We start from the raw sequence: 16517 nt of genomic DNA, 5'->3' as shown, positions 1-16517 counted from the left end.
GGTGTCAATGACTCAGAATTTCTGCATGTTGGAGAGTCATCTCCTTTAATCCAAAAGTATACATTCTATCAGAACTTTCCTACAACATTAAGGACCATTGTTACAAAATTCTATGAATCTCTGATTTATGTCCTCTATCCAAATCAAAACCAAATGACTGCTATCAGATCTGAAAACAATACTGCACTTTATAAGCTGTGCACTCACCTTGTGTACGAGGTTAGCTGTTTTCATCACTTCAATTAGATGTCTAAAGGAATGCAGGATGTCTTGATACCTGCTGGCAGGTATCATCCATGTTCATATGAACTACAGTCTGCAATTGACTGCCTTCACTGGCGTGTGCTAATAGCTACTGCCAGAACTGCCTCCATATCTCTTGGCAGAATCCCCTACAAACAAACTAAGTACACATTGTTCTTTCCTTTCAACCTGCAAACTCCATTATCCGACTGATGGTAAAGCCCCATAAGAGCACACATACCAAGCATATAACAACTTTGTTTTATAGTAGGAAAATTTTGGTAGACTGTGGAAGCTTTAGAAGTAAAGGAGACCACTCAACAAAAAGTAGAAGCATTGAGTCATCATCATCATCATCATCATCATCATCATTCATCATCATCATCATCAACAATGTCTGCTTGCAGCACAGCTCTAGTCAGGAAGGTTATAGCTCATAGTACACAATTTGGGATGCAAGAACAATTGCATTTAACTGCCTTGAACCCACGGTAGCATATACATCATGGGAAGTCTTGTTATAAAATGCAATAGTTCAGACACTCACCGAGTCTTAACTTTTCTCGGGGGAACTCCCACTTCTTGTCATATGGAAGTAGTTCAGCCTGTTCATCAACAGGAAGGTCTGGATTCATGTTACTTATTGCCCCTTCTGTAAAATGCATAAGACCAGCAATCCTCTGTTCTTTGCGATTTTTCTGTTGAACAAAAGAGTTATTTTTAATTACATCAATCCAATAGAAAATAAAATTCATGTTGTTTTAAAATTAAAATCAATTAGCAAGCTTTCCACTTTCTGTTACACTTCTAATGACAGTACATATATGCATTTTACTACTGTTTCTTGCAGAGGGACAGAGGGTCTTTTCGTCTCTTTCCTTTGTTTCTTTTATCTTGTGGTAAATAACTAGAATGGAGAACACCTTTCATTGTTTCATGTAGTGTAAAACATTCTGCTTCTATTATCTGAAATTTACACCCACCAGTAGAATGCTAATATGTTCACAATTACTACTAAAGTTCTCAGTGCTTTGACCCCCTTACTTACAGGTTTAAAATTGTGAGTATTATGTTGAGAGAGAAAAATTGAAACAAACCCATAAACAATAGAGTGTTTATCTCAGAAATATATAATTTTAAAACAGAATTTCAGTCCCATACTTACCTTCAGGAGAAATGTCAGACTGCTGACAGACACACCCTAGTTCCCTCTTCAGGGAAGGAGTGAGTGATAGACTGGGGCTAAAAAGAAAGGGCAGCTCACACAGACCCCAGGATGGTAAGACCCACTTATCCTCACAACTTGTGGATCCCTCTATCTTGGGGACGAAGTGAGCTGCCCTTTCTTAAAGGGACCATTATTTTTATTTCTATATTTCTATTGTTTTTTGGACCCGTTATCTTACAGTTATAAAACATGTCATACATTTCAATTTACTGACATCAGTTCGACAGTAGCAAGGAAGAGTGCATTCCTAGGTGCTAGGTGTGATATTTACTATTGATTTGGAAAGTGTACAGTGATATTTTCACGTATTGCAGTGGTAGTCTGTGTTCTGTGCTGTTAATTGTCACTAATCTGTGCAATATCTTTGCTGTCTTTTCAGTTACTATGTACGATGTCAGTTTCTCATCAATATGTACACCTAAGTATGTTGTATGTTTGTGTGATATTCTTATGTTAACAATATGGAAAAGGTAGAGTGCCACTCAGCCCACAGAGGATGTAGTGAGACTGATAAGTACAATGAAAAAGAATGCTAGAAATATTTCAGCTTTAGGATGAAGTCCTCCTCCAGAAGTAGGAAAAAACACACACAATCACACAGCAGTGACGCGCATGCGCGCAGCTCCTGACTTTTAAAGAATATAACACCAGATCTAATTTTGTGCTTAGTTTTGAGTATGTAATAGATTTTCTAATTTATTTTGACTATTCCTAATTAATACTTTTGTTATAGGATGAAATCAGTAATTGTTTCATAACTTAAATTCTGTTGTTGACTTATAAACAAATATAAATATCTGTACTAATTATAAACATTTGGAAAATAAAACACTGTCATTCTGTAAGTATTTATTTGGCTCTGTTCGAAAAGATGTTAGCAAAGCCAACCCTTAATTCCAAAGTAATTACCAGTTTTGTCAAAAGTAAAGAACTATGAAACAATTGTGCAACTGTCTGCTACATCATTTAAAGCATTCCATTTGAACTCCCACCCCCCCCCCTATTTTTCAGCCAGTATAACAATGCAATACATCGACACATAGGACAATTAATGAAGAAATAAAGCATGCAAACATCACATAGTCTCATTTGAACCACTAGTACAAGATTGTCAGCATTTTTTAAATTTCATTGTTAAACCAAGATGGGTTTTTTCGGTCCTTAATCCACTGACTCGGCATATACTTCTCTGAAGCATAATTTACAGTCCATTTAAACTCTGTCCATGATTCCTCTACATCCATCATACTGGAACTAAATTGTCTTAATCCACTGTCTATGTAAGATGCTAACAACGGCTTATCTGTTCTTTCTAGCAGAAGTACTCTCCTAGCCTTCTTGGTTAATTTATTAACTTTAGTAATCATAGTCGCTATGATGACACCATCTGGGTCTACTGCAAGCATATGAGCCAAACGGCAAAGGGTTGGGAGCAGTAGTGGAGAAGGAACAGACAAGGAAATTGCATAGGTTGGGTGGATAGCAGAATGCCACTGTGAGAAGGGTGGGTTGGGTAATTCTCATTTGAGGACACAATGAAAGACAGTTGATACCATAATGGAGAATGTGATTCAGTTGCTCCAGTCCTGAGTAATACTGAGTTGTGAGATGAGTGCTCCTTTGTGGCCAGATACTGGTTATGTGGGGGATAGTAGGTGATTTGTGGGATGAGGTACAGGTGATCAGTTTCTGAACAATGTTGGAAGGGTAATTTTGGTCTGTGAAGGCCTCAGTTAGACTGTTGAATAATTTGGAGCTTGTCACTACAGATGTAACAAATATGGGATGCTAGACGATGGTGATGGTGAACAACGGACTCGTGCAACGGTTGAGATGGAGGTTGACATCAAGGAAAGTAGCTTGCTGGGCTGAGGAGGACCAGATGAAGCAAATGAGGGAGGTGGTGTTGAGGTTCTGGAAGAATGTCAGTAGGATGTCCTCACCCTCATTCCAAATCACGAAGATGTCATCAATGAATCTGAACCAACTGAGGGTGTTTGGGACTCCCGGCAATTATGGAGGATTCCTCTAGATTGCCCATAAACAGGTTAGTGTAGGATGGTGCCATGTAGATGCCCACTGCAGTACAACAGATCTGTTTGTAGGTTATGCCTCCCCATCACATTCCTGCATGCTCCCACAGGCAGTACGAGCATCTTCTGCCATCTCTCCTCCCGCCCACCCCACTCACACATCTTGCTCACTCCCATTACCAACTCCAGGTAGTTTGCTGCTAATGCCAGAAGTCACTGTTGGGCCTTATCAGACAGTGGCCATGTGTGCGTAACTACTACTTGTTTGAATGTGTAAAGTTTCCCACTTCTGACGGAGTTTGTCCAAAAACTGGAATATTTCTAGCCTTCTTTTTCAGTGTGTCCACCTGTGACTCTACACCTCCAATAAGTGGTGAGCCACACTCTGTCTTCTCTATATTATTGTTAATCAAGCCTGGACTTTCCATTGTTTCATTATGTTTATGTTATCTAGTTTAATTGCTGGATTTATTTACACTGTGCCTTTCAGAAGCCTGCATAATTTTTTATGTGGTGTTGTGGGATTTGTTTCGTCTGCACCCAGTGTTTGTTTATTTTAATGTACCACTGACTTTTTTGCTTAAGCTGAGCTCATGAGTCTGCAGAGACCATTAGCAACTGGTTGGCTGCATAAGCAATGATTCCAATGATGCAATAATTGAACTCTATTACATTTAATAGAGATGCTGTTGTGAAGTCCTATGCACTGATTCCTGCAGTCATCTCAAGGTGATTTCCTGAACAACTGGTATTTGCCTGCATGCCACTCGCCCATCATGTCATACAATGGTCAAGAAAGCTTGTTACAAGGCAGAGGGGTAACTGCAAATCTCTCAGCCTTGCAAACACAATAGACCAGCATAGATTATTAAATTCGCCTGCTGAGTCAATAAGAAATTGTTAGTTCCGAAAGCTGGGACACTGTATGCATTCTGTTTGTGTTTAAGGAATGATAATACAAGAATGTCTGTAGGTGAATTCTTTCATCCCCTTCTACATGCTACAGGGAATGAACTGACTTGCTTATATGTATACTTGTTACTGTACAAGCCATTTGCACCATAATACACAGCGAAGTTTAAACAAATTAAAATACTATGTGTTTAAGAAAAAAAGAAAAATTCACAATACTTACTCTGTCTCTTAGCATTTTTACAGCAAGTACAGCAGCGAGAATAAATATGACAACTAGAGCTACAGCAACAACAATACTTATTACCGTACCACCTTCATCTAAAAATAGAAAAAAAAGAAGTGTTAGAGAATCATTTGTGTTACTGGGTAATATTTTGTGCAATATCTTGTGTTATCAGGAACAGACACAAAAATGAACAAACCTTTGAATTTCAGTGTAGCTGTTACTGATTTCCGGTCATTTTTATTTCTGGGATTTATGGCAGTACATGTGTACAACCCTGCATGTTCTGCTGTGAACTGTTTAATTACAAGAGTAGTATGATTATGCATAAATTCTATTGATGTGTCATTTGGCTTCACGGGAAGTGGCTTTCCATCCTGGAATGAAAAATTACAGTTCAAACAAATGTAATCGTACTAATGAAACACATTTATCATTAAGCCGTAACACACAACCCACAGTATTTACAGAGGGCATTTTTCTTTTCCTGTTTTAATCTTTCAGGTAACTACAATAGCATGAACCATTTGTAACAGAATTATATAAATAGCTAACTAAAAATTCAGCAAAAAAGCAGCTTAATAAAAATGAAACTGATATGGCTAATAAAAACACAAAGGATAGACTGTGGATTAAAACTGGTCCTGACCCGATTGCGGCACTATTTTTGGAGGTTGACACTATGATGTTTGTGAGACTGTTGTCTAGCAACAGCAGGGCCAGAGAGAGTGTGTTGTCCAACAGAGAATGTGTACATGGGGTAAAGAAAGAGTTGCTGGTAGACAGTCATCAGGACAGGTGCAGCCTGGCAGTGTTGTGGACTAGATGCCATAGCGGGTAAATTCTAGTGTCTGATTCCACACATCAGCTTTGAGCAATTATGTCATTTCTGAGGCAAAGATGCTACATACAGACAATCTATGAAAGCAGTGGATCACACTCTACACCAAATGTAGCATACGATAAAATTACAATCCCATTCATGCAGTTATTAACTCAGTCATGAATTATAACTAAACGAATGGAAGATAATGAAAATAATTAAGAACAAGAATTAAAAACAAATTTTCATGTCTGATAAGAGGTACACTCTCAATTTATGCAAGTAGAAAAGCACAGAGAACCCTTAAATTGCATTACAGTAAAGCGCATGGTGAAGACTTACTGTTATAAAATAGCATTAATTTTACTATTAATTACTGAATCTAACGGGAGAAGCACAGGGGAGGTTGGCGTTTTGGGCGAGGAGAAACTAAAATGTAACAGAAAAACAGGAAAATGAAATGAATGACAACAAATACGAAACAGTAGAATGAAATGTGGAGAAACTGACACACTAAATTCTAAACGAAGAGACAGTGTATGACTAACAAATATCTACAAAAATAAAGACTGTCAGAATTGATAACTAGAATTAACCTATGTAGGTAAATTCCAGTTAAAGATTCCAACCACTCCATGATTCATATGGAAATTATTTTTGCAGTTTTATGCACTGAAACGTAACAGCATTTTTACATTTGTAATTGCTCTCTAAAACTACTGCAGTGTATAACAAAAAATTAGAATCAGTAACTTGAACTGACCTCCTATCTACGTCAATTCTAATTACCGATTCTGTTGGAATTTAGAATCGATGCCTCTGCTACATATTTATCTTTGCCGCAGTTGCTACGGACACTTTATAGACGTTCCTATTAACATGGTTGTGTTTAGCCTACCCTTGTGTTACATTTGTTCTGTGCGAGTTAATAAAAGCATTTATGTTCACTTTCCAACCATAACCGCATCTTCATTTCAAGGTTAAGTAACGACAGGTTATGGGCCCAGGCACAGTCACCCAGTGGTTTATTTTAAGTAAATAAAAACTATGTTTTTTCATCGCATCAAGATGCAGATATGGAACGCCAATATCATGAGTTGAGTCACTGTTAATTCGTTGCCAGTAACTGAAAAACTGAAAGGAAGAGAAAATTACAATTTGCAATGAAAACTTATTTATAGCACGAACAATTGTGGCAATGTATAATGGGCGGGATAAAAGATGAAGTTAAGATATGCACCGCAAGGGCCAAAATATCTTAGTTGATCCCACTATTTATGTGAATCTGCAGCGCACGTCATCTGCAAAAGAAGCATGGGATAAATTAAAACAAACTTAAGAGGATTAAGGACTTTATTGAAGAACAGGCTTGTTGAGAACGCTTTTCCTAACATGATTAGATAACTGTTCAAATGTGGAAGAATACGCGTCGAGAATAATTTCAACATCAAATAAATTGAATGATCTTAACTTTGAAGTGAAAGACAAGTGGGTAGGATGTATCTTGTTAGCTGGGCTGCCTAAAGAGTAAAAACCAATGATAATGGCTTTAGAGAACTCCAACTCAATGACAGCGGGCACTTCCATTAAAAATGAATTACTACAGAAAGTAAAGGATGAAGCGTGTGGCAACTCATATATTAATGACAGGGCACTCCACGCGAATAAAAAAGACAAGCAAATCAGCTCACACCACAATACCAGAGGTCCAAGACAAAGACTGGTTTGTGGATTCTGGTGCATCAGCTCACATGTCAAACCGTCCATGTGATTTAAATTTTGTAGCGTCAGTTCCCAGTTCACAAGTGGCCGTGGCCAATAACAAAAATTTACCCGTTAAAGGGACAGGTTGCACGAATATTAAAGCTGTGGCATTCTGAGAGAAAATAAATATTAAGGTGATGGATGTAATTTATGTTCCTCAGCTCAGTACAAATTTACTTTTCATAAGCAAAAGAGTGCAACAGGGTCACTCAGTCATTTTTGACTATAGAGGCCGTTGTATTTGAGATACAGAGAAGAAATTGATAGCTACAGCATCATTAATCAACGGAATGTATAGGACGGGACAACCAAGCGATCGCAATGCAGAAACAAAATTTGCATCCTGGTCTATTGATGTGAATCTATGGCACAGAAGATTAGACCACCTGCACTCAGATGTAATGGAAGAATTACAAAACGGTTTGGCTAATGGCATCAAACATAAACATACCGGATGTTCCATCCAGTTCAACAAAGAATCATTAAATCCAGAGATGTGATATTTAAAGAAGAAATAATTCAAGAGAATAATAACAAGCCAGGAACATGTTATCATTTGCTGGAACCAAACCAGATATATATTCCGTTCACAAATAAGGAGCAGAACATTACGATTCAAGATGACTCAAGGGACAACAGATCAGATAACCACACTTCAGAATAAACAGGCTCAGTTGAAATAGAAGAAGAATCAGAACCACCTCAGCAAGTGCTCAGAAGATCATCTAGAATATCCATACCAAAGAAGATGGATGATTATGTAACATATTGTACTAAAGAAGATTCACAAGAATCAGAGCCATCAACTTTGGAAGAAGCTTTGCAATCCAAGATCCTACAAGAGAAATGGTTTCAAGCAATAGAAGAAGAATTGAAGTCACATGCAGAAAATAAAACTTGGGAATCAGCTATCCTCCCTCAAGGCAAAAAAGCGTTTGATGCTAGGTGGGTCTTTAAGATCAAAAAGAGACTTACAATGACAGATAATTCGCCATAAAGCTTGACTTTTAGTTAAGGGACAAGTTAAAGGTTTAGACTATGAAGAAACATACTCACCAGTGATACGATACAATTCACTCAGATATTTGTTTAGTCTACCTGCTAAATATGACTTTGACAATGATCATTGTGATGTGGTGACAGCTTTTTAGCAAGGTGACTTGAAAGAAGAAATTTATGTTAAAATTCCCACAGTTGACTACGTGACAAAAAAATTCAAATATGAAGGTACTAAAATACTCAAGAAAGCTGTGTATGGACTTAAACAGGGAAGTCACTGTTGGAATATCAAACTGGACAAAGTTCTACTAAGTTTAAATTTCAGCAGGTCCACTGCTGATCCATATGCTTATCACAGAAACCAAGAAAGTGATATATTAATTGTAGCTGTTTACGTAGATGACATGGTATTTTGTAACAATATGCAACCGAAAATTGCATTTAAAGAACAACTGAAGGAATAACTTAAACTAAAGGACCTTGGAGAAGTATCCAATTGTCTAGGGATCTGAGTGACAAGAAATCATAAACTTGGACTAGTATGGTTGAATCAGACTTGTTAAATAAATCAGATTTTATGAAGGTAATACATGGAAGACTGTAATCCAGTATCCACTCTGCTTGACAATAACCAAACATTAACTCATGAAATGAGCCCAAAAACAGAGAGAGAAAGAGATGCCATGAAGAAAGACCCATATAAAGAAGCCATAGGTAGCTAAATGTATGCACAACTAGGTACTAGACCAGATCTAGTGTACTCAATTGGAGTTTTGAGTCTGTTTAATAATAACCCTGGAATATCCCACTGGCAAGCTGTAGTGAATCCTAAGGTATATAAAGGGAACTAAAGACTTCCAAAGGTGATCATGACATCACAGATTACACTGATGCTGACTGAGCTGGGGACATAGGAGATAGAAAATCAACCACTGGTCTTTTATTTATTTCGCACGGTGCAGCAGTTTCATGGAATAGTACAAAAACAACCAACAGTAGTTCTCTCGATGACAGAAGCAGAATATATGACTTTACCTTCTGCAGGTCAGGAAGCACTTTGGCTGCAACGTCTGCAAAGAGAGAGATCCCCTTTCCCAAAACAGGGCCTGATAAGATTGTTTTGCAACAACAAAGGTGCAATTGATCTGTCAAAGACAAGTGCATACAAAGGTCGCACTGAACACATTGACACCAAGCATCATTTAATCTTGGAAAAGATAGATACAGGAGAAATCACAGAGGAGCGAATTTCCGCAAATGGAATGCTTGCAGATATGACTATGGAGCCACTGCCAAGAAACAGACATCAGCAACTAACACAAGAATTTGAACTCCGAGAATGAAGTACTGAGACATTGCTTCTAGTGGGGGTGTTGGAATACATGTTCATCTTTGGCGCAGTTGCTACGGACTGCTTTTATAGATGTTCCTATTAACATGGTTGTGTTTTGCCACCCTTGTATTACATTCATTCTGTGCATGTTAATAAAAGCATTTATGTTCACTTTCAAACCGTAACCGCGTATTTATTTCAAGTTCAATAACAACAGATTCCAAAACTAATTTTTTTTGCAGTAGTTCCGAGAAAAATCAGAATTGTAGAAATCATATTAGCCTACATTTTTGTGCACACACTTGCTGAAGAAATGATGCAATTAATGAATTATTGAATGGTTGGAATCAGCAACTAGAATTGACCTATATAGAAAGGAGAAGACTGGACCAAGGAGAAGAGACAATTGCAAGGCAAAAGAGAGGCCTATGTTCCATACAAACACAGCCAGAGGCTGGAAACTGTCCATCATGATGATGATGAAGAGGACAATTCTAGTTACTAATTACAGCTATTTGATGGTTCATAATTTTGGACATATTTGCAGTAAATCTGTGGACTATGTTTTTGTAGGATCTCTAGATTTCTTACTGATGTCAGAACTACTACGAAAAACTAATAAATACTGTACATAAAGCTTCTAAATTTTTCTCCTTTTCATACAAGTGAAGAAAGTAATACCATATGCAAAAATCTTATAACACTTTAGTGCATACACTTCTTGTTAAAACGCTCTAAATAACAAACTGTGGAATGGTTGGAATCGGTAAGTAGAATTGAACTATATAGCCCAATTCCAGTTACTGATTCCAGTACTTGTTAGACCCTACTTCTTGTCAATTTTCGCTACTTGTAACTAGTCCCATTAGATTTAACAAGTAGTGTTAACAGTTAACCCTATTTTACAATATTATCACTTCTTCATGCACTATACTGTACTGGATTTAAAGGTTCTCTGTGCTTTTCTTATTCACATAAATTATGATAATTTATTTCAGACATGTGTACTTCTCTTTTTCTGTTCTAATTTATTTTCTTTACCTTTAATTCTTCTTTTGTAGCAAAGCAATTAATCACTTGAACTGTGTTTGTAATTTTATCGGATGCTACATTTGTTTGTTTACGAATTTGATCAGGCACTTTCAGAGATTGCTCTATCTAATGTCCCTGTTCTAGGTATGATGTCATTGCTCAAAGTCGATGAGTGGAATCTGACACTAGAACTGACCCCACCATAGCTATAGAATAGTCAGAAAATCAAGATTGGTACGCTTGTCTGTGCAATGTTTATTTATGGCTTGTGAAAGTTGCTGCAAGGCACATCAAAGTTTGCTCCACTCTGTGTTCAATCCATTCAAAATAAACAACAAGAGTAGTCAATGAATCAGCAACATAAGAATGAATATGTCATAACACTTGTAAAATTTACTTAATTTAATTAGTGTGAATTAAGTCTCCACTCAAAAACAGATGTATTTAGTTGGATCCATGATAAATGTTCATGGTTATATGTACTAGCCCAAATTCATTTTAAGAGTAGAGATTGGAGATCGATTAATAAGTAACATATTAGGAAGAAACACACATCAAGATTTCATGGTTTTGTCACCCAGAACCCTCTCATGATGTTTCATTATTTGACGATTATGTCTTTCTACAACCCACTCCTCCCTGATAATTCAGTTGAAACTTCTACACAAGTTTATTCACTGGCAATAAACCAACATGTTAATACAAATGAGGGAGAATTTTATCAAAACACTTAATGTGTTTCCAACTATGGATGGGCACTAAAGACACTAGAGAAATGATGAGTCATTAAATCAGAGGCTATATTCAAGCAGCAAAATGGAAACCATATGAAATTTTATGAAGAAGAGCATGAAAAATAGTGCAATTACACATTATTAATATTAACTGCACAAATAGGTCACTAACCTTCAGAAATCTGAATATAAAGTTTCTACAAGCCATTCTATCTAACAGAATGAAACAGATACCAATATCTGCAGGCACTATACAGGCACTGAATGAATCATTATGACTCTAAAAATAAAAATTTACTGTAGAGGACAACATAACCAAGAAGTTATTAACATATGAGTGAAGCATTTAACTGAAATCCTATTGAATGGTTTTGATGGTGTACTGAAACAGGGAATATTTCCTGAACATCTACACTATATAGTTGTAAGACCACTGCATAAAAGATGAGGCAGATGCTGCTAAGTATTGACCAGTATCACTTGTTACAAATATTTTCAAGGTTTTGGAGAAACTAATGCCAATCAGGATTGCTTATCATATTGGTGGCCTTATCATAATCCGCAAAAGCCAGTTTTGGTTTCACAAAAGGGATATCAACGAAAGATGCTACATTTGATTTTGCAATCAAAATTTTGGATACCATCAATATTTGAGGTCACTCCAAATAGAATGTAACTTATCAGAAGCATTAGACTGTCAGTCATAGAAGCTCTTACAGAAAGCAAAATACCTAATTACAACTTGGGCAGCATGTGTGTCTGAGCACAACTGGATAGTGGACAGTGCAGAAGAGGTGTTCCGGCATCATCTGAATGGGGGTCAGTTACTTGTGGAGTGCCACTGGTCTTGGGTCCAACATTTTATTTTATTTATTTTTTAATTTTTTAATTAATTCATTTATTTATTTATATTTTTTTTGTAAAAGACCTAACTCTTAGCAGACAACTTTTTGCTGATATTACTCTGATTTTTATCAATAATTCAGTACACATATTTCAAATGACAGTAAATAAGGTGCTCATGGATACTGTGCACTGAATAACTATTTATGTACCTTCTGTCCACAGGTCAAGCCACGTTTCAGATATCTGCAAAAGACTGTTCCGAAACTTTTGCTTTACATATTGTTTGCCCTTTCACAAATACAGATGTTGCTAAAGCAACATAGTACAGTTACTTTCTAGCAGTTATACAACAGGAATTGTCTCTTGGGGTATCAGAAACTTGCTACAAAAGGCTATATATACAGAAGTAAGTCATACTCAGTATCTTAGAATTGTGAGCTGAAGATTTTTTGGGACTAAATTCTCATAATTGTCACAAAACATACATTCGTTTTTGAGTGTTTTGTAAGAGAAAAAGTCCCTCTTTTAATCCAATAATATGTATCATAGTAGAAGAAAATATTATTTCTACTTTGACATTACAAACCTGAGCACAGAACACAGTGCAGAAGAGGATCCACTTCAGGAGCTTTAACTCCACAAATTAAGTTTCTAGGTAATATTAGCTCTTTTTTCCTTAATGACTGTTGCTAAGATCATTTTTGACAATAGTAGTGTTTCTGAACTGTAATGTACTTGCATCATGAATATTCACCCTGAGATACAAACAGGTATATATGAAAGCTTATCACTGGATGCATTTAATTACAACATTTTTTTCTGTAAGGAAACTTGCCTAACATGTACACATGTAAATATTAATTTATTTGTACTATTTATTTAATCCCATGTAATAATTGTAATAAACACTACAAGATCGCAAAACCGATTCAGTCCAGATCCTGTGTAATGTTCACAACATTGGTCTACAGAACACAGAATAAATAAGATATAAAAATTAATTGGACAACATAATTCACCGTGAGGACTTCAGAATGAACTTATTCAGAGTAAAAATTGTAGGAAGAGAGAGACCAGAAACACTGACACATCAGCCATTAGTGTAAAAAAAAAAATGACGTGGTGCAGTTGTAGTAACTACAAACTTTATCATCTAGTCACTGAATGTGTCACACATTACACAATCGCCGACAACAGCAACAGCTTCAATAACCCCGGGCCACTTCAATCTATTTCCCCTTCGACAAGGCAAAACAATTTTACTAATTTTCCATTTCTTTTCTACATTTTCCATATCTGCTAATGAATTTAGAGTGATTACTTTTCCACCAACACATATAAATCTGTGTACTGCAAAACTGAGTTCAGTTTACAAGTTACAATGGATGTTTTGTTATGTATTTCAGTTTTTATACTAATTTGTTAGTATTCTTGTACAACTGTACAATGATTGTTTAATAACTTATATGCATTAACACAACAGAAATTCTGTAGTGGAAGCAGTAAACATAAAATGACTTTTGGCAACTACTCACCTACTGGTAAATGATAGGTAGCATATATTAATAAAGAACTCACTCTGAAGTGCAAACCCCCCCCCCCCCCCTCCCCAAAATAGATAGATTGCCTATCTTCATCTTTTGTTCTATAAATAAAAGAAAATTCTTTGAAACTTGTAGCTAAAAGATAATCACCTTCATCCAGACAATTTGAGGTTTTGGAACTCCACTTGGCCTGCAATTAAGGCTGTACCGAGACAGGTTGTCTAAGAGATGTTCACCGCCATTCATGTTTGTGTCCTTGCTGAACTGAGGGCTTTTCATAGCTGCAAACCAACAATGGAATGAACTGTATTAATGGTGGCGACACAAAAAAATGTTTGGCAACAAAAGTTCTCACAGAAAAGCAGTACAGATGTTTCTAATACTATGTCTCGACACCTAGTTCCAAACATTTATACAACAAGAGCTAAAAATTAGTGGGATTTAGTTAGTAGTGCATAAAATGCTGATACACAAATCTCCAGGCCCTGTTCACTAAATTACACGCATAGCTGTTGGCGTAGTTACTTTGCGATTAACAAAGTGCGGTGGTTGGGGGGCAGTGTTGCCGGCTTAGATGCTTACCAACAAAACCATCATTCCATCTTCATGTGTATTATTTGCATGTAGTACAGCAGAAAGGGCATGGAGGTGTTTGATACAGAGATTCAATGTATCCTCCCCATCATACAATAAGAGTTGGTTTGCCAAGTGGAAATGCAGACAACAACTGTAGGCCCCTTGCTCTTAAATCCGTATCTTCTGTTCTCTCTCTCTCTCTCTCTCTCTCTCTCTCTCTCTCTCTCTCTCTCTCTCTCTCTCCCTCCCCCCCCCCCCCCCCTTACTGTTTATTTACTGGAAACTCAACAGCACAAAGCAATGAGCATTAAGTCCAGTTGCCTCATCCCACAGTGTTTTAGTTCCTCCCCAACAGTTGGAAAAGGATCTAACTAATTCTGCAACTAAATTTTGCCCACTGTACTACTTGTACCATGTAATCAACAGTTTGTGAAACAGAAGTTCTGATCATTTATGAGCTAATGTCACAAAATTTCAAATACTGTACCAGTAACAAGTTCAAGACAATGAGTTTATGAGCACAGAAGTGGAAAATAAAAATAAAAATGTGTGATCACTGCATTTTAGACCCCAAATTTACTTCTAATGTAACGTCCTGGAACAGACACCAACAGCCCTCACCAAGTGCTAGTGTTTTCCAACCTGCACCCATCATGAAAGTACCCGCCCAGGTAGCTATGCTTGTTTAATTCGTTTGTTGGATGTTCCACAGATCATCTGAACAATTCTTTTATAAAATTATTTGGAACGAGTCAGTTTGCAAAATAAAATGGTTAGTGTCATAGAATTAATAAGCATTAATAGAGACATTATTATTTTTAGCTCCACTCATGCAACTACCCTTTTTTTGCTACCTCTCAGACATTATATGATATCAGGAAAATGAGCAGAAATTTTATTTCCTGCATACTGAACTCCTTTCTGAGCCAATGACAATTTTAACAATGGGTAATAAATGTCATTTTTTTCCCTTCGATGGAATAAGCATTGCGGGTACGGACAGCACTTTTTCTCAAATTGTGATGGATTATTTACAATGAATTTCATTAGCAAATATATGTTTATTTGTTAATTTACTTGTCCTTTGAATCATTTCTGTACAAGATATGCACATGGTGATGCACAAACATACAACTGATACGGAGAACTCCTAGAATGATGTGATGTGTAGAAATGTACAAACATAACGAAATTTTCACTTTTTTGGAGTGTGCGCTGACATGAAACTTCCTGGCAGATTAAAACTGTGTGCCGGACCAAGACTCGAATTTGGGACCCTTGCCTTTTGCAGGCAAGTGCTCTATCAACTGAGCTACCCAAGGTTGGAGACAAGCTATTGGTGGAATTAAAGCTGTGAGGATGGGACGCGAGCCGTGCTTGGGTAGCTCAGTTGGTAGAACGAAATGCAAAGGTCCTGAGTTCGAGTCTCTGTCCGGCACACAGTTTTAATCTGCCCAGAAGTTTCTATGTACAAACATGATTTTACATAGTTCTTAATTATTTTAGCTCCATTTCTTTCTCACATATATACAAAACATGTCTGGTTGGCATAATTAAAGAAGAGTACACAATTTGGATATTTTTCGATGGAATAAGCACAAAACTATTCCACATATATTTTACATTAATGTTTACTTCTTGTACAAAATTCATTACTGCAATTTATTTCATATTTCTTTTCATAAATATGGGCCAAAAATTCAGTTACTGTGTAAAAGCAATGATTAAGCAGCTCCCATGAACCCAGAAGCGGATACATATGGGGGGTGGCAAAAACCCGCTTTGTCGGGCTGCCCGCATTGCCACCTGGACCACCTCTGACAGTCAGCCCACACGCTATTCATTCAATTCTTTTGTCAATCGACTGGACTGAATCGAGTTATCAAGTAATTTTACTTTCCTATGTAGCATACACATCCGCGTCGTCATATTTGATACTCTGGCACCTAGATAGCTAACACATGCCTACGAGAAAAATTGCGGCCATTCTACTGATCTGAATACGTTATTCTGTCTGGCATTTGTTCAAGAAAGTCACAAATATTCTACTGTTTTGTGATTAAAAAGAAACAAATGGGAGAGATTCTTCAATATAAGCAAACAAGCATAACACCCTTGATGATTGTGATTCCGTTATGCAAGTGTTGTCTGTTTGTCCTAGATCTGACTACCCTACTTTGCACATGCTGAACAGAATATTTGCTTGTCTACCTCATCTATTGCA

At 36.9% G+C, this 16517-nt stretch overlaps 1 protein-coding gene across 3 annotated transcripts in view; it reads right to left on the bottom strand.

The window, feature by feature from the left end:
* LOC126095181 (vascular endothelial growth factor receptor 1) overlaps positions 1-16517 on the bottom strand; it is a 549049-nt gene that overhangs the window by 62390 nt on the left and 470142 nt on the right. For all 3 annotated transcript variants that reach the window (XM_049909913.1, XM_049909914.1, XM_049909915.1), the window contains 4 exons: positions 13868-13998; positions 4842-5019; positions 4640-4737; positions 791-941 (listed from right to left, as the gene is read on the bottom strand). In XM_049909913.1, the coding sequence (XP_049765870.1) occupies positions 791-941; positions 4640-4737; positions 4842-5019; positions 13868-13998 (558 nt within the window). The remainder of the gene's footprint in view (positions 1-790; positions 942-4639; positions 4738-4841; positions 5020-13867; positions 13999-16517) is intronic.

This window comes from Schistocerca cancellata, chromosome 8, assembly GCF_023864275.1.
Source record: "Schistocerca cancellata isolate TAMUIC-IGC-003103 chromosome 8, iqSchCanc2.1, whole genome shotgun sequence".
NCBI classification, from domain to species: Eukaryota; Metazoa; Arthropoda; class Insecta; order Orthoptera; family Acrididae; genus Schistocerca; species Schistocerca cancellata.
This window is presented reverse-complemented; position numbering and strand designations above follow the sequence as displayed.